Here is a 19982-nt window from a genome sequence, read left to right on the forward strand (position 1 = left end):
TGCAAGTTGAAGTAGCGATAGCAAGGGCGAGATTCTTTTCCCAGTGCATAATGGTGGTGGTGTAGGAGAAGTCCTAGAGCTTCGATTGAAAACGTATTTGTGGGAATGGTTGATGCCTTGGTTATTCTGACAGTGTGAAATACAAAGTTGTAAATGGAAGGGAAAAGAATCATACAGTTCCAGAAGAAAAGCACTGCGAGCTTTAAACACTGGGATATCACGTGGCTTCAGGAAAAGGAAAAGATATCTACCAGGCCAATATTCAGCATTTACTATGTAATATATCTGTATAGCGTCAAGTTGAGGTGGGTAAATGGCAAATGAGCTATAAATAGATTATTTGAGCATATTGTCAAGTGTTAATGCAACAGTTCGCTAGTGAGCGGGGGATTGATAGGGCATGAATACAAAGATCCATTCATTATGAATCTTGTACAAAGCAAGTACTAGTCCAGCACCAAGGGAGGTTACGTATAAGAAGATAGGAGTGATGAAGACCAAGCAAAGCATAATTTCTAACAAATGTTTCCATCTTCTGTCCCTTCAGAAGACTATATCCCAGACCGACCGGGAACCTCAGAACAGCCGATATTATGCAAAAACTCGAACCATTACTATTAAAGGAACGTCGTATGTCTAGAAATACTCAGAAGATTAAGAGGCTTTAACAAGAGGGATGGCTGATGTTAAGGTGCTACCAAGGGCAAGCCGGGGTGTTTGTTGAGTTTATCCCGTCATGTGTAACCTCATAAAAACCCCCCTAGAGCATCCAAAAATGGAAGCAATGGTGGTTGCCGAGGAGGGCCTGGCAAGAGGAGGAAGCTGCGGCTATGGAGCTGGTCCTTGGCGAGAACCAGACCACAAGTGCTGATGGATCAGCTGCGCCGGATCCGACTGATTCGGCTGATCCAACCCACCGACATCAAAGGTCCTCGGGTGTCCGGTAGAACTCGTTGGATGATCACCTGTCTTCTTGGTCGACTTGCGGATACGCAACGGCGCTGGTGCTTCAACTGATCCCGAGTAGTTGTTTTGAGCGTCGATCGTTGTCCTCTCAAACCTTTTACTGAGTTCTTCGGCCCATTGCTCGGCTGTATCACCTCCAAGAACAGGATCCTTCCATGCCGGTGTCTCGGCCATGAGCTCCACCGGCTGCTGGCGGTCAGGCTTCATCCGGGTCGAGGGTACCTCCTCAGCCGGCAGCTCGGCGATAAAGGACTGCCCTGCCGCACTCGGTGGCACACCACTGCTCTGGTGGCTGACTTTGAGCGCTGGAACCTGGGGGCGGTATGCGGTGTATTGCCCCTGGGGCTGCTGATATGGCGCGTTCGGATCCCGATATGCTTGGTAGACACCACTCGGCTGCTGCGGGGAAACTGGCGAGAATGGCTGCGTCTGGTATGGTTGCTGATATCCCTGATACGGCGTGTAGGGGCTCGACGGCGTAGGCGGCGGTGGCGTCTGGGCATACCCAACCGCCGGCGAAGCATACGACGCACCCGGAGCAGGCGTATATGGCGGGGACATTGGGTACGAATTAACCCCCGACGGCGCCGGGTCAGAAGCATAAACCGGCTGCTCCGGGGCCTGGTAGCCGCCTACGCTCGGCACATTTGAATGTCTCGGAGACGACGGCGGCTGCCACACCCCGGCATAAAACTCCGCCGCAGAGGGCGTGCGGTACTCTGACCCGGTTGCGCCGGGACCTCGATACCCATAATCCTGGGCCGGCGGAGGCGCGTCGTACGCCGACTGCCGCGCGTGCGGGCCGTCGCGGCGCTGGCCCTCTGCCGACACCGGCCGGACCGTCTGCTGGTGGCGATGCCGCGCCCCGGCGTGGTATGGGTCCGTGACCGAGTGCGCGCGCTGGTGGAGCCCCGCCACGCAGAGCCGCTGCTGGGGGCGGTGAGCGTCCGATGCTGCTCGGTCGGGGAGGGCGTGGGCTTCCCAGCAATTCGGCATGTCGCAAATCAAAAAATTGTGAGTTGATTTGCTTTTTATTTCTTTTTCTTTTTCTGGGATGAGGGGTGATTCAATCGAGAAGAACTGTTACAGAAAAAACAATCTTGTTGCAAAGCAGCGAGGAATTTGCGTCATCGGGGAGGCAGCGCCTCAGCCGCAGAGGGGATTGCTCAGCTGCTCTTAGCACAGGGAAGCCGTTGACGCTAAAAAACTTGGCGACCAGGTTTTCTTCTGGGGTAAAGGATCTCGCCAAGAAGGGCACTAAGAATGCCAAGGGACTTTGCCCTTGTTTGTTCTTTTTCGCTCGAAGCTTGATTGTCGTTGCTGTGTTGTTTTTAGAACATTCTTAATCTCTTTGTGCTGGAAAATCTAGGTCGGAGAAATGAACAGCGAGACATTGAAAAATTTTGTTGAACGAACGATTGTTGCATAACTCATTGCGTCTATGCGATCACACTGCGCCCCAGGATCATCCGAAGGAACCGAAGCCATCGCCAGTGAAGGTCAAAGCCACTGCCGAGGTTAGCGGGGTTCCGGGAATGTATAGCAGGTATGCGGTCCGTCATTGCGTCGCCTAAACCAAACATTCACCTTGATCAATGGCTATTTTTGCTGCCCAATCCCATGGAGACGAGGTATCTTTGTAAATCTTTCCCAAGTCGGAAAAGATTCACATGCGGCTGGACCCAGGAAATCCTTGTGCTCACCAAGTCAATAATGCGAATCAACAAGCTTGTCGATGGTGTCATCCATGTGACTGTCCAGTTCCAGAACCATGCAATGACCAACCATCGCATGCGCTCGTCGGCATGGCTTTACTTCACTTCATAGCAAGGTTTGGCAAATAACCAAGGAAAAGCTCGATCCTGACCACATTTCACATTATTCATATACCTATATCATTTATACCTATACATTATATACCCCAGCAAGCGAACGTTGCTTTGTCAACGAAAGCTTGGACGCGGAGACGCCTTTTCATCAATCCCTCTCGATCTTAACTCGAGGTGATGATTGTCGCTGGTCGCCTCCACCGCCGCCCTCCTCCGACTTGGCCAAGTTAGTAGCGAGGCAAAGCGCGGCAGTAGCGATGCTTGCTGGCTGCCCTGTCGGCGGCATCCCGTTGCCCGTTTCATTCTTAATGAACACAGCGGGGCCGTCCGACGGGCGCACCGAGGCAACCTCGGATGGGCTGCGAGAGACTTGTCCCCACGGGGTGGTGGACGGGCCAGAGGTGCTTGCGAGCGTGGGCTCTGACGAATCGCCCGTTCCAAGCTTCGCCTGGGTCGAGCTGTTGGCAACACTGCCGCTTTTGGTCGACTTTTGCACCGTCGTTTCTTGCTGCAGTGGAGTGGTGCCGTTTGCAGAGCCAGTAGCTCGACTTTCTTGGGCAGACTCGAGGGGTAAGGGTGAATGCCGTGGCCCCAACGACGACGGCGGGGATATGAGCTGTGAGGTGGTGCTGGGAGATGTCATATCCTTGCCATGGCTGGCACCCATAGAGCCTCCCTGCGAGGTTTGTGGCTGCGTACCAGAGATTTGAGAGGGACCGGACAGATTAGTCTGATATACCCCTGAGCCATATCCCGAGACTGCCCGCGACGGATCACTCGCTGTTGCCTGCAAACGGTCCTGGGAGTGGACTTGGGAACTCCCCAACGGAGCTGACACTTGGGGTATAGTTACCGGCATAGCCGGTGTGAAAATCGCCCGTCTTGGGCTGAAGTGTTCCGGGTACTGCGTACCAAATTTCCGACGGTTCAGTTCTGCGGTGAAGACACTAATCCCTGCCGCCAACTGTTCATCGGAGTACTGTTCAATAGGCACATTTCCAACCCAAACTTGCATCGGGGGCCGAGACTGGGCATTTCTGTTTTTGGGTGGCCGCCCTCGCTTTCGCTTCATGGGTGGCTGCGTAGCATCATGGGGGTATGGTGTTTCCTGTTGCGCTACTGGGGTGGGAGGCTGCCATATGTATTGACGAGTCTGACTAGGGGTTTGTTGGGTCAGAGTCAATGAGTTTGCAGCCGCACTAACACCAGGTGCTTGTTGAGTCACCTTAGGGGCCAAGTATCGACGTCTGGGTTGTCTGCTTGGTTCAAGAAGACGAGGAGCATCAGTCTGGCCATATGACGGTTGCTGATTTGGTATCGGTTGAGCCCTGCGTTGGGCAACGAGGCCTTGGGTGTTGATTCTAGGCACATCTGTAGCCTGGCGCTTCTGTGGAATTATCGGTAAAGGGCGATTCGGATTTGCAGCGGCCGGATGTTGAGTCTTGTCTGTGGTTGGCGTCGCACTCAGAACAGCCGTAGATGATGCGCCGGCACTACCTGATCCGGCGCCTGATTGTGTCGGATGCTCCCACGTAAGGTCCACGTATGTTCTCTGAGGTATCGAGCCATCCCGGGCCTGTGAGGGTTTAGGAGCTGGATTGCCAGCGGAATTTTGGTCTAAACAAGTAAACCATAAGAGTCAGGTTCAAGTTCAGTGTTGGCAAGCCTGTAAAATATAACCACCTACCGCGTAGGCTACACGTTTTCCCGGGTCCCATGCAACTCTTCTCGTTGAAGAGACATCGAGCGCAGCTATGATTGGCCACCTCTTCAGCGACCGGGCCTAGGCCATACGCAGTAATGCACTCCAAGCCAAGGGAGAAGCATTGCTGGCAGCCTTCGTGCCGCACTCTTGCGTTGCCGCAGGCTTCTATGATCAGTGCGATGCACTTTTGTTCGAGATACTGGGCGTTTATCTTTAGTTGGAAGGCGGGTAGGGGCGTTCTCTTGGCTGAGATGTCGCTCTGGAGAAGTCGCATTACTCGTGGCAGGTTGCAAACGGCAAAGGGCATCTCGAGGGGAATAAGCCCCTGGTCCTTGAACCAGGGCCATACTATTTGGCGGGTGACAGGTTGCGTTGGTCAGTCGGGCAGTCAAGAAAGGCGCTTTCACGTGGCGAAAGGAGCGAGCGTGACTTACGGCCGATACTTCGCATGTTGGGATATATGAAAAAGGTTTACCCCTCAATCTGTGCTGGACGTCAGATAGGAGGCTAAAGGGAAACTTCGCCTCCAAAGCGCGGTCTTCGCGAAAGTCGCATGCTTAGTCCAGGAATTGACGCGTAAGCAGCGGGTGGTTTGTATTTGACGACTTGATAAAAGCACGGAAGACCAAGGTTACAGCGAGGGTATATTTGCCTTGGCGGCGCATTCGTCTGATGGCTGTTTAGAAACTCGCGCGCACCGTAGACTCCAAGTGTGCGGTGGTGGGATGGATGGTTGGTTTACTAAACTACTCCGCCCTGATGATGGAATTCCAGAAGACGCGCCCAGACTAATGGTCCCACTACGGCTCAATTCGGCTAGTGAGTGGGGGTGATGGCTTTTGCTGCTGACCACGTTGTATGTATCGAGGTACCTACAGTAAGTACCTACCTCCCTACTGTACCTAATAAGGTAATCTAGGGTCTGATGGCCCTCATACCGGAAAACGAAAGGATTAAAAGGTTTGCTTGGCTTGCTTGGTGTGCCCGCGTGGGCTTGACCACATTCGACAAATGTCAAACTGGTGAGCGAGCCTATGTAGGTTTTTGTCCGTGTGGGGGTCAGTGAGTCCGAAGTTCCGTAGCGGGTCAGCAGTTGTCATGCATTCTCCTGTCGATTGCGAGCAATTGGTATGCACTGCTCCTCATAGTCTCTGCAGCCGTTGGTCTTGGTTGCGTGTGCTTTTTTGCTTCCCCAGATGTGCCATGCACGTAGGCGTCCACGCTAGAAAGTGACGTAAACTCTACACACGATCTAAAGTCGCATTAACTTACAGACTATGAAAGCAGCAGAAAACGGCTTAAAACGTCTAGACGACCCATGCTTGCGATGCTTGAATGTGAATGTTGGGTTCGATATGTTGGGTGCAGACCCTGAATTCTCATTGTTGCATTACGATGGACCTTAGTGATCACTAAGTCTTCGGGCAACTATACTGTAGAGGGACACAAAAAACATGAGAAAAAAAAAAGGAAACCGAATATACAAACCCGGATAGTGAGAGAAGCTAGGAAAGTAATTAACAAGCCGAAAGCAGCAACACACAGGAGGAAATAAATGCTCACATAATAAAATTGGGCGCGCAAGGAACGGCAAGATTTCGCGGACATGTCGATCTTCGAAAATATCCATGTGCAGCTTGGACTGGAGCTGGCAGGCACACCTTAGCTTCAAACAGAGCTTTGGCCGCTTTCCACCATTTCCCCCACGACTGCACACACTGTAATCACTATTACTTGCTCGCCGTTTCGGCTCAGGTAAAAAGGGCACACGTGTATTTGGGCCAATGCATTTCGTCGCATATTATCAGCCGAATTCCTATGGTCTTGATCCCATAACCTCGATGTGAAGTGGTGCAGCTCAGGTGGTTCGCTCAGATCAGATATTCTCCCGAAAATAAAATAACCTTCTATACCTTGAGTCTCCCGATCTCCCGTCTTGTTCGGACGTGCCAGCAAGCGACGATCATCAAGCACTATTCTGACCACTGATTCATGACTTATTAGGAACAAGTACTGGAATCATGGAAACATCGCATCAGCCAACCACTCCAGCGGCGGACCGTTCGACGGAAAGACCCTGGCAGATCCGAGAAACCGAGGATATTGATCATGATGTTCGCCAACCAATATCGGAGATCCCCAGGATCAGGGAGCACCTCGCAACCGAAATTGCGACGGGTGCAAACCCCCAGGCTGAAGGAACAAACAGCACGACTCTTCTGCACACAATGTTCCACCTTCTTGACAGCATCGAAATGTGGCTCGAGGTAGCCGCTCAGCAGAAAGATCCCGGCTTCGAGGGTGGACGACAGAGGAGCGATCGTCGCGCCACACTACCAGCTTCCATGACACTTCAAGTTCCCCCTGGACCCGCCCCAGGGGCCACCCACCCCCCATTCTCGCCGACACGAACCGTCTTTTCGGCGGCGGCCTCTTCTATTCAGGGAAACCGGCCCCGACCGAGCGAGTATGAACGATCGATGGTTGATCTCAGACGCAGCTTTGGCCTTGCGGCAAGCAGATCCGATCTCATAGACGACGGCATGCCCTGGAGTGGGCTTGGGATCAACCGCCAACACACCCCCACCCTGCCCAGGGTAAGCGAGGATGTCGACCAGGAGCCTAGCGTGGCTCCCAAAGTGAGACGGAGGAGAACGATGGGAGCTATGCCTGAGGAGCGGCCAGAACCTCTCAAGATGAGGCCATCTGCCCAAGAGCCCGGACAGGCTCATGTTCCAATAGTGGTCAAGGTCTCAAGCAGGCCACCAAACCCGAGGCGAGCCTCTGCTCCTGTCAGGCCCAAGCCAGTAAGAAAGGAGGGCAGCGCCAGGACCTCACCGTCCCGGTCAAACAAGGAAAGCAGATCAAGAAGGCCGCCTTCCGTGACCAGCATGCAGTCGATCAGGGCAGAGTACGCAGAGCTGGTTTCCCTCATTGTGCACAACTGGCGACAGAGCCTCTTGCTCAAGCTCGAGACGGCAAAGGAGCGTTACCGCGTCAGAGCCGAAGTCCCGCCTCCCGTGCATCCCGAAGCCGAGCGCCAAAGACGGCGACTCGCGGAAAAGCCCCTCCCCTCGCTGCCTTCATCTCCCACAAGCTCTACTTCGGAGGCAAAACCGGCTCCTGCGCCGAAGCGGAAGACAAGACCACCTATTCGACGCCGTCCTCAATCTGCTTACGTTTGATCTCCCTTGAGAAACTCGACATTTGGCTTTGTTTAGCAGTATCACAGCCCAGCAAAGCTATTTATTTGCCCATGAATCATAGTCAAGGTGTGAGTCCGATATGTCATGATTTAGCAACAAAACAGTTGTCGCCGTCACCGTTCGCATTGCTGTCAACGTCTCGTCTTTTTTACTTGTTCGGTTTTTTTTTCGAAACTACGCCTAATGCGGCACTCGATCGCGCATTGCTCAAACCCCTGAACAAGGGTCCACCCGTTTGCGAAGCCACGACGGCAGGACAAATAGGTATTTCTTTTCATGCGTTTGAAGCTTTTTCGACGACATCATGACCCCAAGACTCAAGTCGCACCATTTCTTCCCACTTCAAGGGAGATGGATACTATTCAGGGGTGTGCGACAGCCTTCTATTGGCAAGGAACCATGCCATTTCCACCTTTTGGCGGTCGATCCCAAAACTTCAGATTGAAACTTTGTGGCAATTGTTTCGGTCCCTTTCCGAGGGAGGGAAACAGTTGATCTGCCCCTTGCAGCGGGCAGATGGGGTCCCCCTTGTCATTTGCGTTTAGCGCAAGTCGCGCATCCACAGCCCTTTCGCCTTATCGGTGATCCGGTTGGTCGCGGATAGACATGCTCGAAATAGACTCGTGGGCTGTGTCTCACCGCGTCGCGAATTTCTTTGATGCAGAGGGTCTCGCGGCGGCGGGTTGGAGGGGGGCAAGGGATAGAGAAAACAGAGGGTCGGGGCCAGGGCGGAAAAGCTATTTAGTAGAGGAGAGCCTCCGGCATAGTACCGTGAGGTTTCTCTTTTCCTCGTCATCCTCACTTCTGTTTCGTCTTTCAATTCTTGTCAATTTTTTGACCAACCTTCCATTCTTTGCCGTACTAGCTGCGAGTCACTCTTTTGTATAAACAAACCATTTATCACCATCTTACAAGCTTCTCCACATTCATCAGTACTTTGACCAAGTCTGACACTGGAACATTTTGACACTGAAGGATACATCAGCCCAACTCAAAACATACAGCACCCACAAAATGCAGTACTCCCTGCTCTCCGTCCTTTCCTTTGCCACCGTCGTCTACGGACATGGTGTCGTGACTAGCCCCCCAGTAAGGCAGGCAGCCAGCGCCTTTGGCCAAGCCTGCGGCCAGCAGATGCTGTCCACCGAGAGCTCCGACCGGCTCGGCAACATCCAAGGCCTTCGCCAGCAGGCCAAGGCCGACTTTGACCCGACAAAGTGCCGGCTGGAGCTGTGCAAGGGCATCCCGTTCGCCGACGCCAAGCCCGGCGACGTGCAAAAGTTCAGCCCCGGCCAGACGGTGCCCATCAAGGTGAACATTGGCGCGCCGCACACGGGCATCGCAAACGTCTCGGTCGTCGACACGGCCACAAACTCCATCATCGGCCAGCCGCTCATCGAGTTCCAAAACTACGCCTCGACCAAGACGGGCGTTGCAAAGAACAACACCGACTTTAGCGTCACCATGCCAAACACCCTGCCGTCGACCTGCGGCACCGCCGGCGCCTGCGTGCTGCAGTGGTGGTGGGACAGCGACGAGGCCAAGCAGACCTACATGAGCTGCGTCGACTTTACCTTTGGCGGCGCTGCCGGTGGTGGCGGCGCTGGCAATGCAAGCACTGCTAACGCGGCTGCTGCAAACGGAGCTGCTCCCAGCGGCGGTCGCGCTACTGGCTCCAAGGCGGCCAGCGCGTCGTGCAACTAATGGCCGATAACTACCAGTACAAGCGGCTGTCCCAGTCAGGAAGGCAACTGCCGGTTAACCCGGCTCACGCTGCTGGTCAGACTTCGCCTACTGAATGGGCTGGGCTGCCCGCCCCTCATGAGTATCCTTTTTTTCAAGACTAGACGGGAAGGACTGGACGTTCTTCAGTGAGTCGCTGCTTCGATAGCGTTATCATCAACAGATACAGAGATGAATACATTCAAATGTTGTTTTATTATTGCATAACCATGTCCCTCATTCGTTCCTGATTTGCTCGCGACGAATCGATGTGCCGAGGTATTGTAGGACCAGATCTTGGCTTGATCTGTGATTAGATCGAACTTACTCGGAGGGGGGTTGCTCCGACGTACATGCAATACCACCTCGTCCTTGTTTACATTCTTGCTCTCCACCTACGACTCTGGTAGAATTAATATACCCCAATTTTTTGACTGGTGGAATCCGTCCATCATGTCCGGCACTCTGAAGAAAACGTGGGGAAAAATCACTGGTAACTCTGCGGAGAAACGCCAAATGAGGCAGGAGATGCAGCCGTGACGGTGTCACCCAGGTTACACCGAGCGCTTTGATGGCCAATTTTCCGTTCCAGACCCGCCCACGCGCAAATCGGTACATCCATCGCGCAGAATCCCCCATGCAACTACAGAGCAACATGTGAATACCTAGGTATATAACCAAGCTGCCGTGGCTCCTCGGGCCAGCAGGAGCCTTGATCGTCTCTCGTCCCACAGGCCCTCCGTCAAATCATCTTCCTCTCCAGAGCCCAATACGCCTGCCGTCAGAAAGCTACAATGCAGCTCCCCACGTCCTTCTTCGCAGGCGCGCTCGGCGCCCTGCTCCTCCCGCAGCAGGTGCTGGCGACCATCTACCTGTGCGGCGACAGCACCATGGCGCGCAGCGGCGCCAACGACGGGCAGACGGACGGCTGGGGCAACCACTTTCAAAAGTACACGACCGCGCCGGTGGTGAACAAGGCGATCGGCGGACGGTCGGCGCGCTCGTATTGGAACGAGGGGCGGTTCGCCGAGGTGGCGAACCTGGTGCGGGCGGGCGACGTGGTGGTGATTGAGTTTGGGCACAACGACGGCGGCTCGCCCAACAAGAACGACAATGGGCGGTCCGACTGCCCCGGCTCCGGGACCGAGGTGTGCTACTCGGACAAGACGGGCGAGGCAGTCTACACCTTTGTGTTTTACTACATCCAGGCCGCCAAGCTCATGCTCGCCAAGGGGGCCACGGTGGTGCTCAGCTCCCAGACGCCCAATAACCTGTGGGAGGGCGGGCAGTACGGCAGCGGCGCGCCCCGGTTCGTGGGCTACGTCGCCACGGCGCAGAGGGCCCTCGCCGACTCGAGGGTCACCCAGGTCGACCACTTCACCGCCACCGCCAGGATGTACCTCAAGCTCGGCAATGTCGCCACCAATGCGCTGTACCCGCGCGACCACACGCACACGAGCGTCAAGGGCGCCGACCTCAACGCTCAGAGCTTCGCCCAAGCCGTTGCACAGGGGCTGAACGGGACCACGAGCTTGAAGAACCTCATCATCTCCAACTACCCACGGGTGTACTAAAGATGACAGGGGGGTTTTGGTGATGCCTTGTAGGGGATGGGCGGGTGTTTTGCAATGGATGTGGGGAATCGAGCAACTGGGTTCATAGGTCTGCTTGGTATTATGAAACTCTTTTGTCCAAAGGGCACTGAGCTGGGCAATAGTCAAGGTGAATAAACAAAGCCCGTGGTGTTTATCATTGTGCACTAGTGCTCCGTATCCTGACATAACACTGACAAAATGGCTGACTATGCAAGGGCATATCTTCTATTCGAGATGACCCTGCCACAAATGACCCAGCGCTAGCTAATATTATTCCTGCCAGGCCTTTTGAGATCGACAGGGCAGCACGGCAGAACTGTCCTTGTATTTGGCACCAATGGCAGGTGAATCAGACTACCCATTTGCATTTATTGTAGTATAGATTGTATCTCAAGAACTAGCTTGTAACGAAAAAGTGCCACCGAGGCCGAAGTGCATTGAAACTTCTGCCCAGGGACCTGGGTTTATTTTATTGGTGCAGGACAGCACTGGCCTGACGGCAGGACCACTGGTTTCTCTTAATTTTCTGTTGACAAAGTCTGGACCTCCCATGTTGCACTTGAACTGCTGCTCCTGATATTCTTGCTGCTGTTGACATATCCCCTAGAGTAGAAGAGCTTGGGCAAGACTGCGGGGCTTTGACTCGGCTGTGTTGAGAAATTGGCAAGGTTAGCAATAGCAGACTCAAATCATTGGATGGTTTGAGCTAAGTCTTACTTTGGCTGGCCGCTGGCACCTCAACTCGATTAGTCTGTGAAATTGGACTTCGGACTGCGTGTCGGAATTGTATATGCCTAAACTGGCGTATTGATCTCGGCGATCTGAAGGGATTGGTGACAGCTTGGAGGGACTTGTCCTCCTGTTATGATCTTCTTCAAGGCAGCATCAGGTCGTGGCCATTTATTGTCAGGCCGAAGTCGTGTTTATCATGTATCTCCGGATGATGCCGGGACCGCTCGGGCTCGTGGCAGCAAAAAGCTATATTATTCAAACGTTGAGGCTCTGGTGTTTCCCGTCGGTGGCCAAGTCCATCTTGTTAAGCAACCTGGGCCGGAGAACTAGAATTCCGCTACATTAAAAGTGTAGGCATTGCGGGCAATCGGTAACGACAAGCTATTCTATGCATACATGCCTGGAATGTACCTATGAAGTTAGCACTTTGTTTCAATAATCATACAGATCAATATCAGAATCCTGTAGATCAGAATCTAACAAGCCCCATCTCGGCGCAACAGCCATGATGCCATCTTAGGGATACTTTTCGGGCCCACTGTTTGCTTTGCTTCCACTGAATAGTCCACGTATGCGTTGTCGCTAATAGCCTGTCGATGTATTTGCTGTAGGTGACGGTGTAGGTCTCGCATCCACATGTGCTCCCCTGACAGCTGTGCTTACTTGCCGTTGTCCGCTGAACTGCGGATTCCGGAGACACGGGATGCCACCCGCTGCTGATATTCGGGTTGAGTGGCAGCTGCCAAGCCAATTGCACCATCCTTTCGACCTTATCTGCTCGGTCTCGCCCGCCTCGAGCGTCAGGGTGAAGATATGGATGTTGGGCATGTTGGCAAACCAACGAGCCAAGAGTTCGTGCGGCAAACTGTAGCCGTCATGTCACAATGTAACTCCTGGCGGTATGAAGCTGGACGGCAATTGACGGTAAATATTGACGACAAAGCTTGAGCGAGGTTGAAATCCCTGGTCATCTCCATCACGGCCTCTACTTCATAGATTGATCCGACCGGGTTCAATGGTCTCAGCACGACTTCTTCAAGGCCATGCTGCTGGTTCACCAACTCATGATGTGGCACAATAATCCGGCGGTGATCGACTGTGGTGTAGGCCGACAGCGCCTGCCCGCGACGCGCTCTGTACGGGCCGCAGCGATCAAGCATGTTTGTTCGGGTGGGGTGGCTTACGACGTGTACGCTCACAAAGAGACGCTCCCATTTGCATCGCTCACGGAGCAACGGAGCTCCGCGCCGCCGTTGATCGTTTTGTACCAGTCACGAGCGCTGGAAAGACGGGCATATGGGGGATGAGAACCGTGAGTGTCGATCGGGTTATTGGGAAGGGGAATGGCCCATAGATGCCGTTTGCTGGTCCGGTAGACAAAACCTCGAGCTTTGGTCAGTGCACGGCGGCATCTGCCGGTCAGGCCTATGAAAAGGATTGGCATGGCGCAAAAGCGGCCGTGGTAGGGAAAACTCACTCATTTTCCATCTCACTCATTTTCCATCGGGGATGGAGTGTTGAGTTTATTGTCTTCCTTCTTCGCGCCTGCGGTTGAGACAAATTTTGCTTCTCCACGAAGAGCGCGCTCATAGAACCGATTCCAGGGTTTCAACCATGGCGTCCATGACAATTGGGATACTTCAAGTGGCTAGCACAGCTGACATAATTGCAAAGAATTTGTGGGAAGGGAGTTTGTAGGAAAGGAAAACGGGGGACACGAGGAAATGAAAAACGCCATACAAAATATGGCTGCTGACATGTCAAATCCTGCAAGACCCACGTGTCTACCGTCTCCCTAGCCTACAGGTGTCCATTCAGGTACCCTACCTACCTACCTAGGTACCTTACGTATGCCCTTTTGCGCCCTTTTCGATCAGCAGCTGCGCCAACGGATCATGACCTTTGCACGAGGCCCAGTGCAGCGGTGCCTTCGTCCTGCAACTTTAGCATCTGCGCAGTTTTAGATCAGTGGACAAATTTGGTGTAGGTCTAGGGCCAAGATTGAAACGGCCAACTGTTAACATTAGATTCGTATGGCTAGAGTCAGCCTACAGGGTTTCTATGTGATGCTTGAGGAAACGGTGCTTGGATAAGGCTTGAAACATGAATTCAGAATGCCTTACAAATTCCAACAAAGGAATCGCTCAAGATTTGGGGGCTGCATAGCTGCGTTCTACCTTACGGGTCTCCTCAATCCGAACCATTGTTGATATATATGTGTCTTTAACATATGCAAGTTTGCCAAAGGAAAGTTCAGCTGTATGATCTGAGTTGTGAGGTTCCAAGCTCTTAGAGTGAGGCGGAGAGAACGGGTGGGAGAGTACAAAGGATATAGAAAACATCTACAAAGGATATGGGAGAATCCCGTGTCTTTGTTTTGATCCGGATGGCTGGGATTGGGAGAAACGGTCTCTTGCATTTTGAAACTAATTGGACCGCAACAAAGATACTTGCTTGTCTGGGAAACTTATTCAGCTGACCTTGACCTGGTCTATGGTATATCAGGCCGAGGTACTGGCGTAATCTCAGCCAGATCTCGAGTTGAGAGACAACTACAATTGCAAGAGCTTCGTCTGTCACGGAGAGTGTACCGGGGGGCTAGAGCTTGTCACTCTGGGTGTCGGAGGGGTTGCTGCCATATTTGAAGCGCTCCTGCAGAAGAGTACCGTAGAGCTCGATGGCCCAAACAAGCAGGAGCCCCAACGTTCACAATGCACAGTGCCAGGACTTTATGTTCTTTGTTGCCGGATCAAGGCTTTCGAGCAGCGGAGGGGGTCCAAAAAGTGGACCCGGTCCTCCCCGTCACGTCAAAAGACTAGGTTCTTTTATCGGTCCCGGAACTTCACTCGCTCGTCACCTCTGCAACCTCACAACAAACTCTCGACAAGCTCACAGCAAACTCGCAAGAGGTCAAGATCGAAATAGCCTCACTGCAATCATGGAGGAGAAAAAGAGAAAGATCGGTTTTACTGATCTTCCGTCGGAGACTCTGTTTCAGATCTTCAACCATGCCAAGTTCAACGGACATTTTGATCCTCACGACTTGAGATACTTTGAAAGATGCAATCAGAACGGTGACGATATCATGAACATTCGCTTGACCTGCCGCAGATTTGCCAAGGTTGCAGCGCATCTGCTCCCGCAAGTGGCTCACTGCTCACTCTTTGACGCTCAATCTCTTGAGTCGTTTGAGCGTCTCTCGCGAGACTCATTCTTTTCGAAACATGTTCAAATCGTCCATGTTCACCTCGGCTTCTATGAACCTCTCCTTGCCGACAGCCAGGAAGCTCTGGCAGCATACCTCTGCACCATGTGGGGAGAGTATATCCAAAGGATGCCCAAGGATGGTGACTTTGTCACTGAGACAATCCCTCAAGTCATGAAGACGGTCCAGCACTGGTCTCTTGTCGCTGACGGCCAGAAGAAGTCCGCGCCCATCAACAAGAATACCCCCATCCCTGAAGCCAACAAGAATGATGCCCAGTTTATCACCAGCATGCGCATTCTCCGCGGCATTCACGATGAGTATCGCAGACGCTACCTTGCTCAGCAGTATCTGCGCAAATCTGGCGATGGTATTCGACGCCTGGCCCAGGCTATGGCTCGCATGCCGCATGCAACCCGTCTGGTCTTGGACGATGATCGCTCGCCAGGACCAGAGCATCTAGGCGCAGCTATGGTTACCATCTTGGGCGCTGGTCTACAAGCTGCTTTTGACTCGGGCTGTGCGTTGTTCGCAACTACAGTAAGCTGGGCCGCTTCCTGGCAGTTCAAAAAAGATGACGACATCCCCATGAAGTCACCCCTCAGGTACTTCCGTCCTCCCTGCGACCTCATCATCGACCTTCCAGTTGCTGTGCACGCCGCAGGTGTCAAGCTTACCGGCCTACGCATCTCGGGCATGCAGATCCCGAACGCGGTGCCAGCCTGGGACTGCTATGATCCTTACGGCTGGGTCCGGCATCCTCCCTACGACTTCTCAGATCAGATCAACCTGGCGGGACCCGAGGCGCTCAGAGAGGCCTGCAAGGGACTCAAAGTACTAGAGATCACTCCGATGTACGGCGACGACTGCTTTGCCAGGGTTAGGAGCGCAGTCACCTCGCCATTCCGGGACATAAACGACTATGACCTTACGCGTCTTGGCTATGTCGTCAAGTACATGATGCCGGAGACTTTGACGCAGGTTCATCTTGACTGCGCTTCTATTGGCTTTCGCGATGAGGATGGCTTCCGGGAGGAATACAGTGACAGAATCTACAAAGCATCTCGGTGGCCAAACCTTCAAGTGCTCCACCTTCAGAATGCACGGATCAAAAACACCGAGACTTCTCTGCTCAAGATGATCCGCCAACTGCCTGACCTCTACGACGTGCGCCTCGATCATGTGGGTCTCATTGCCTTCTACCGGCCTCTGAGGATGGCTGGTCAGGCCAGCTGGTCGTACTTGATCGAGCATCTCCGAAACGAAGTACCCCGCCTGTGCGAGAACAGAAGGACGCGCGGCTTGGAGCAGGATCTTCCCATCATAATCAGACGTGCCGCCGTCAGCGAGCGTACCGCCTTTGAGGTGTACTGCTGCCAGGAAATCTACCAGGCTCATGTCAACGAACTGTTCAATGTCTGCGACATCGCCGGCCGCACCAAGGTGGACAACTATCTGCTGAGAGCCACAGAGGTCAATCCGTTGGTCACACTCAACAATCGCCTGGGAGGATTCCTTTGCGAACGCCTCTTGTTCAGCGATATGGCTTACGACCTCAGCTTACATGACCTGTACAATAACAAAACACTCACCTAACTGGCCACATCAGTCCTGCGTTGCCCTCTTCATCTCTGGCATGCAAGGTGCACTTTGTATTGAACATTGCACATTTACTGACACCTTGTCGCCTAGGGCGCAACAGTTGGGTCACTGGGGTCAACCGCGATGTGGATTGCCAAACATCGACCGCCCGATCTGAAGCTTTATCGCGTGTTTTGTCTGCGAGAATTCATGGGGCGCTCATCTCCAACTGCAATTGCCTTTTTTTTCTTTTCTTTTTTTCAATGCCTTGCGTGGTAAGACTACAGATCAAGCCTTGCAGCATGGATGGTAAGGGCCGAATTTGGTATTTTCACACAAAGGATTGCTAGGAGCAAGAGGATGTACTTGATGATTTGTTTGCATTTGTCTTTCCACACTTCGATTGGTGATTGGGAGATGAGGATGTTTTACCGGCAGGGCTCGAGACGCTGCTACGGCTATCTAGGTATTCAGAATGACAGTCATGGCCATGGCTGAATCTACCTTGCAAGCTGCAACCATGGGATGGAAATACCAAACTGCAGTGTATTCTTTGCTATGAGACGAATTTCATGAGAATGAGCTAGTTGAAATTGTTTTAATTGAATGCTCTAGCCTACACACTTTCCCTCTCTTGTGATCGTACCGTGAACCTTCTCATCCCAAGAACAAAGTTCCAGTTCCTTATCAGGAACACCCGGAGTCGCGCGGCCATCATTGTACTTTGAAAATGACAACTCTTCCAGCAACTCCTTTGGTCGAGTAATCAAAGGGTCATTGTAGAGGGCCATCCATTGTTATTATAATTGTCGGTTAGTTCAGCACTCCAGCTAGGTGAGTTTGAGGCAGTGGAGGAACAATGGCGTCTTGATTCAAAGACTTGTTGATTTCCGCTGCCAAACGGCGAATCAGTCAGTTTTCAGCTACTGTGCATGTTCTTTGTAGCTTGTGGAATGAAACATACCAAAGACTGTTGCGCGCGTACATTGAGTGTTTGAACAGCACAAAGAGTTTAAACTTGTCGGCAAGCCACCGCCTCCACCCTGTTTCGGCTTGCAGGCTGTGCCTTGGTCTTGAAGAGCGGCTGTTGAGCCGTGCGAGGGAGTAGATGGCTAAAGGTGACAAGAATACTGCTGCTCCGAGGACACTGAGTTTGTTGTTCTGGCGACGCAGGAGGGCAGCCGTAGTGGAACGGATGGGTCACCACACCGTCCACGACAGCGGCTGGGAGAGTATTGCCATTCCTGTCACCGGTCTGGATTACGGTGTATCCTACATGATGAAGAATCACGTTAGCGATCTGTATCAGTCATTTTGATTCAGCTTGAATGCGGTAGGTATCTTGCTTCTTACGATTGGGATACGCAGCCAGGGCGTAGCTCATTTGTTCCATTTGTTTCGAGGTCAAGGCCCCGCCTTGGCCCTCTTGCCCTCAAAACTAACAGGACTGCTGAATGTATCTGTAACGATACATGTTCTGCCCCGGGGGACTCTGATCAAGTGACGTTCGGGATGGCGAACCTGAATACGACCACATCTGGTTAGCATTTTCAATTCATACCACAGAGGAGCTTCAGGTCTGGAAAAAGAACGCGAGCGAGGCACATGTATCGCACTTACCTTGGCCTTTTTCAAAGATAAGTGAGTGAAAATGGGATCGTCTTTTCGAGGCTTTTATAAATGAGGCACAGAGCCACGCCCCTGATACAAGGAATAGACACCTTTATCGTCATGAAGAAATCGGGTCACTGTTTTTGCATACAGAACTTGTAGAAGAAACGATGGAACGCCAGCGACGCAAGTCCATCCAGGTCTTCCAAGCTTCTTCAAATCAGATGAAAGGGACTTCCGTCTCTGTGTCGCAAGTCATGAGCAGGGTTGATCAAGACAAATCGCACACCAGCTCCATCTATCGGGATCTAACCCGTGCTGCCCTCGTCGGTATGACCAAGCGGGGCCGGCGCGGGAGAGACCTGAACGAAATGAAGCCAGGGGGGAGAGAATACGACCACAAAGATACGCAGGGGTGATGGCCGTATCACCATGTTGACAATGCGAGGGGGGTTTGAAGCAAGACTTTCCATTGTCGGGAAAGATAGCCAAAAATGAAATCGAAGTCCTCGACGGATAAACTCGTCTCGGAACTCTGCGGGCATTATGCTGAGGAAGTCCATTTTGCTCTCAAAGAGTTAAAGAACAAAGAGGATGATTGGTAAATGGGTGTCGGAGGCTTGGAATGTGATTTGTGGTGTGTAGAAGAAGAGTCGAAGTGGAGGGGTCAAGTGAACAGGATTTGAAAAGAAAAGTTGGAGGAGGAGAACAGCAGAAATGGGAGTTCTGTCATCTCGGGCAGGGAAACTGTGTAATCGAAGCAAAAAGAAAACCGGGTCCCCTCGTTTTGATTCGCGGTTCTCGTTTGTGGTCCAGGAAGACGCCGAGTGGTAGCTCAGACCTGGTAGCATGCCAGATGCCTGAGGCCTAACGGGAAGAGACACTGACGTTTGAGGGAGCAAACAAGGAGAGGACGTGGTTTGGAATTCAATTCAACCACTACCGCTGATTCCCTTGATTATGGGGCCAGTCCATTCTCTTGCCCGCAAACGACAACTTTCACCAGTGCTTAGGGCAACAGGAGCCAGCCTCCTCTGCCCATTGGTTTGGCTCAGACGGGGTTTGGTTGTACTAGGTTCTAATGCTAAGATTGCTCTCCAAGCATCTTAGATTCTCAGGAGGCTGATTGCTACGTTCAACGTAGGGTAGCTTATTTTGTTACTTGATGATTGTCCTTGACATTCGTAGGCGAACTGATTGCCCCCTGTCCTATCTTTGACGCAAGTATGACACGTTAGGAGAGTACTCCTCCCATCACATCGATAATCTAGAAAGAGAAAAGCCTCATTAGTAAAATTTAGTATGCTTATGGCCTGCAGAGATTGCCGAGCAACGCATGTTACTGCCCACTAGGGTACTCCGTACGCTTGGCCTCTCGAAGGAACCAGTTCCTTGCGATCCAAGCGGCAGTGATGTTGTGATATATAGTGATGATGTCCAGCCTTCCACAATCATAACAAGACCTCCTGTAGCATCGTTTCGGTTAGGTGTGCTGGATACCCGGTCTGATAGAGGATCGGCTTGAACGCCCCTTCGAATGAACAAAGATACAAGCCTGCAAGCGCAGTTCTAAGGCATGTTCGTGATCACGTATGCAGCAGCTTACAAGCAAGCTTGCCCGTAAAGACTATCTTCTATACGCCCCCATAATGGACTGGGTCGCTTATCGAAACTATGAACCCCAGTGTCAAGTTCCTTCAGCTGCTCATCTTGAGAAAAAGAGTATTAAAGAGCCCTTGAAATTGGATGAAGCCGAGATCTCTCAAATAAATAGTCACGAGGCTGGTATGGACCTGTTTTCGTTCAAACAGATATTCTTGTGTTTTGCAC

General features: G+C 52.4%; 8 protein-coding genes across 8 annotated transcripts; 4 read left to right on the forward strand and 4 right to left on the reverse strand.

The window, feature by feature from the left end:
- Window positions 1-247: 247 nt before the first annotated feature.
- Window positions 248-2174, reverse strand: MGG_07673 (uncharacterized protein). The gene has a single exon (XM_003711565.1). The coding sequence runs from the start codon at window positions 1960-1962 to the stop codon at window positions 829-831; it is 1134 nt and encodes a 377-aa protein (XP_003711613.1). The 5' UTR covers window positions 1963-2174; the 3' UTR covers window positions 248-828.
- A 647-nt stretch (window positions 2175-2821) lies between these two features.
- Window positions 2822-5223, reverse strand: MGG_07674 (uncharacterized protein). The gene is made up of 3 exons (XM_003711566.1): window positions 4935-5223; window positions 4483-4848; window positions 2822-4412 (listed from the first exon to the last, which is right to left on the reverse strand). The coding sequence occupies exons 1-3, from the start codon at window positions 4948-4950 to the stop codon at window positions 2944-2946; spliced, it is 1851 nt and encodes a 616-aa protein (XP_003711614.1). The 5' UTR covers window positions 4951-5223; the 3' UTR covers window positions 2822-2943.
- A 1298-nt stretch (window positions 5224-6521) lies between these two features.
- On the forward strand, window positions 6522-7685 carry MGG_07675 (uncharacterized protein; the record flags this gene model as incomplete). Its single annotated transcript, XM_003711567.1, has 1 exon — window positions 6522-7685. The coding sequence occupies one exon, from the start codon at window positions 6522-6524 to the stop codon at window positions 7683-7685; it is 1164 nt and encodes a 387-aa protein (XP_003711615.1).
- Window positions 7686-8516: 831 nt separating this feature from the next.
- On the forward strand, window positions 8517-9410 carry MGG_07676 (uncharacterized protein; the record flags this gene model as incomplete). The annotated part of the gene is made up of 1 exon (XM_003711568.1): window positions 8517-9410. The coding sequence occupies exon 1, from the start codon at window positions 8721-8723 to the stop codon at window positions 9408-9410; it is 690 nt and encodes a 229-aa protein (XP_003711616.1). The 5' UTR covers window positions 8517-8720.
- Window positions 9411-10222: 812 nt separating this feature from the next.
- MGG_07677 (rhamnogalacturonan acetylesterase) lies at window positions 10223-11002 on the forward strand (the record flags this gene model as incomplete). The annotated part of the gene is made up of 1 exon (XM_003711569.1): window positions 10223-11002. The coding sequence occupies one exon, from the start codon at window positions 10223-10225 to the stop codon at window positions 11000-11002; it is 780 nt and encodes a 259-aa protein (XP_003711617.1).
- A 1229-nt stretch (window positions 11003-12231) lies between these two features.
- MGG_16686 (uncharacterized protein) lies at window positions 12232-12583 on the reverse strand (the record flags this gene model as incomplete). The annotated part of the gene is made up of 2 exons (XM_003711570.1): window positions 12232-12360; window positions 12419-12583. The coding sequence occupies 2 exons, from the start codon at window positions 12581-12583 to the stop codon at window positions 12232-12234; spliced, it is 294 nt and encodes a 97-aa protein (XP_003711618.1).
- A 2110-nt stretch (window positions 12584-14693) lies between these two features.
- Window positions 14694-16556, forward strand: MGG_07679 (uncharacterized protein; the record flags this gene model as incomplete). Its single annotated transcript, XM_003711571.1, has 1 exon — window positions 14694-16556. The coding sequence occupies one exon, from the start codon at window positions 14694-14696 to the stop codon at window positions 16554-16556; it is 1863 nt and encodes a 620-aa protein (XP_003711619.1).
- Window positions 16557-17553: 997 nt separating this feature from the next.
- MGG_16687 (uncharacterized protein) lies at window positions 17554-17925 on the reverse strand (the record flags this gene model as incomplete). Its single annotated transcript, XM_003711572.1, has 2 exons — window positions 17554-17813; window positions 17895-17925. 2 exons carry the CDS (start codon window positions 17923-17925, stop codon window positions 17554-17556), a joined length of 291 nt encoding a protein of 96 aa, XP_003711620.1.
- Window positions 17926-19982: the final 2057 nt, after the last annotated feature.

Source organism: Pyricularia oryzae, chromosome 3 (assembly GCF_000002495.2).
Source record: "Pyricularia oryzae 70-15 chromosome 3, whole genome shotgun sequence".
In the NCBI taxonomy this organism is placed as follows: domain Eukaryota; kingdom Fungi; phylum Ascomycota; class Sordariomycetes; order Magnaporthales; family Pyriculariaceae; genus Pyricularia; species Pyricularia oryzae.

What these genes read in the sequence shown, in the direction of transcription:
- MGG_07673 (XM_003711565.1), bottom strand. Translation starts at nt 1,962, where the DNA reads ATGCCGAATTGCTGGGAAGCCCACGCCCTCCCCGACCGAGCAGCATCG.
- MGG_07674 (XM_003711566.1), bottom strand. An exon ending in GAAAACGTGTAGCCTACGCG is followed by an intron (nt 4,413 to 4,482) that starts GTAGGTGGTTAT and finishes TTACTTGTTTAG; the next exon opens with ACCAAAATTCCGCTGGCAAT.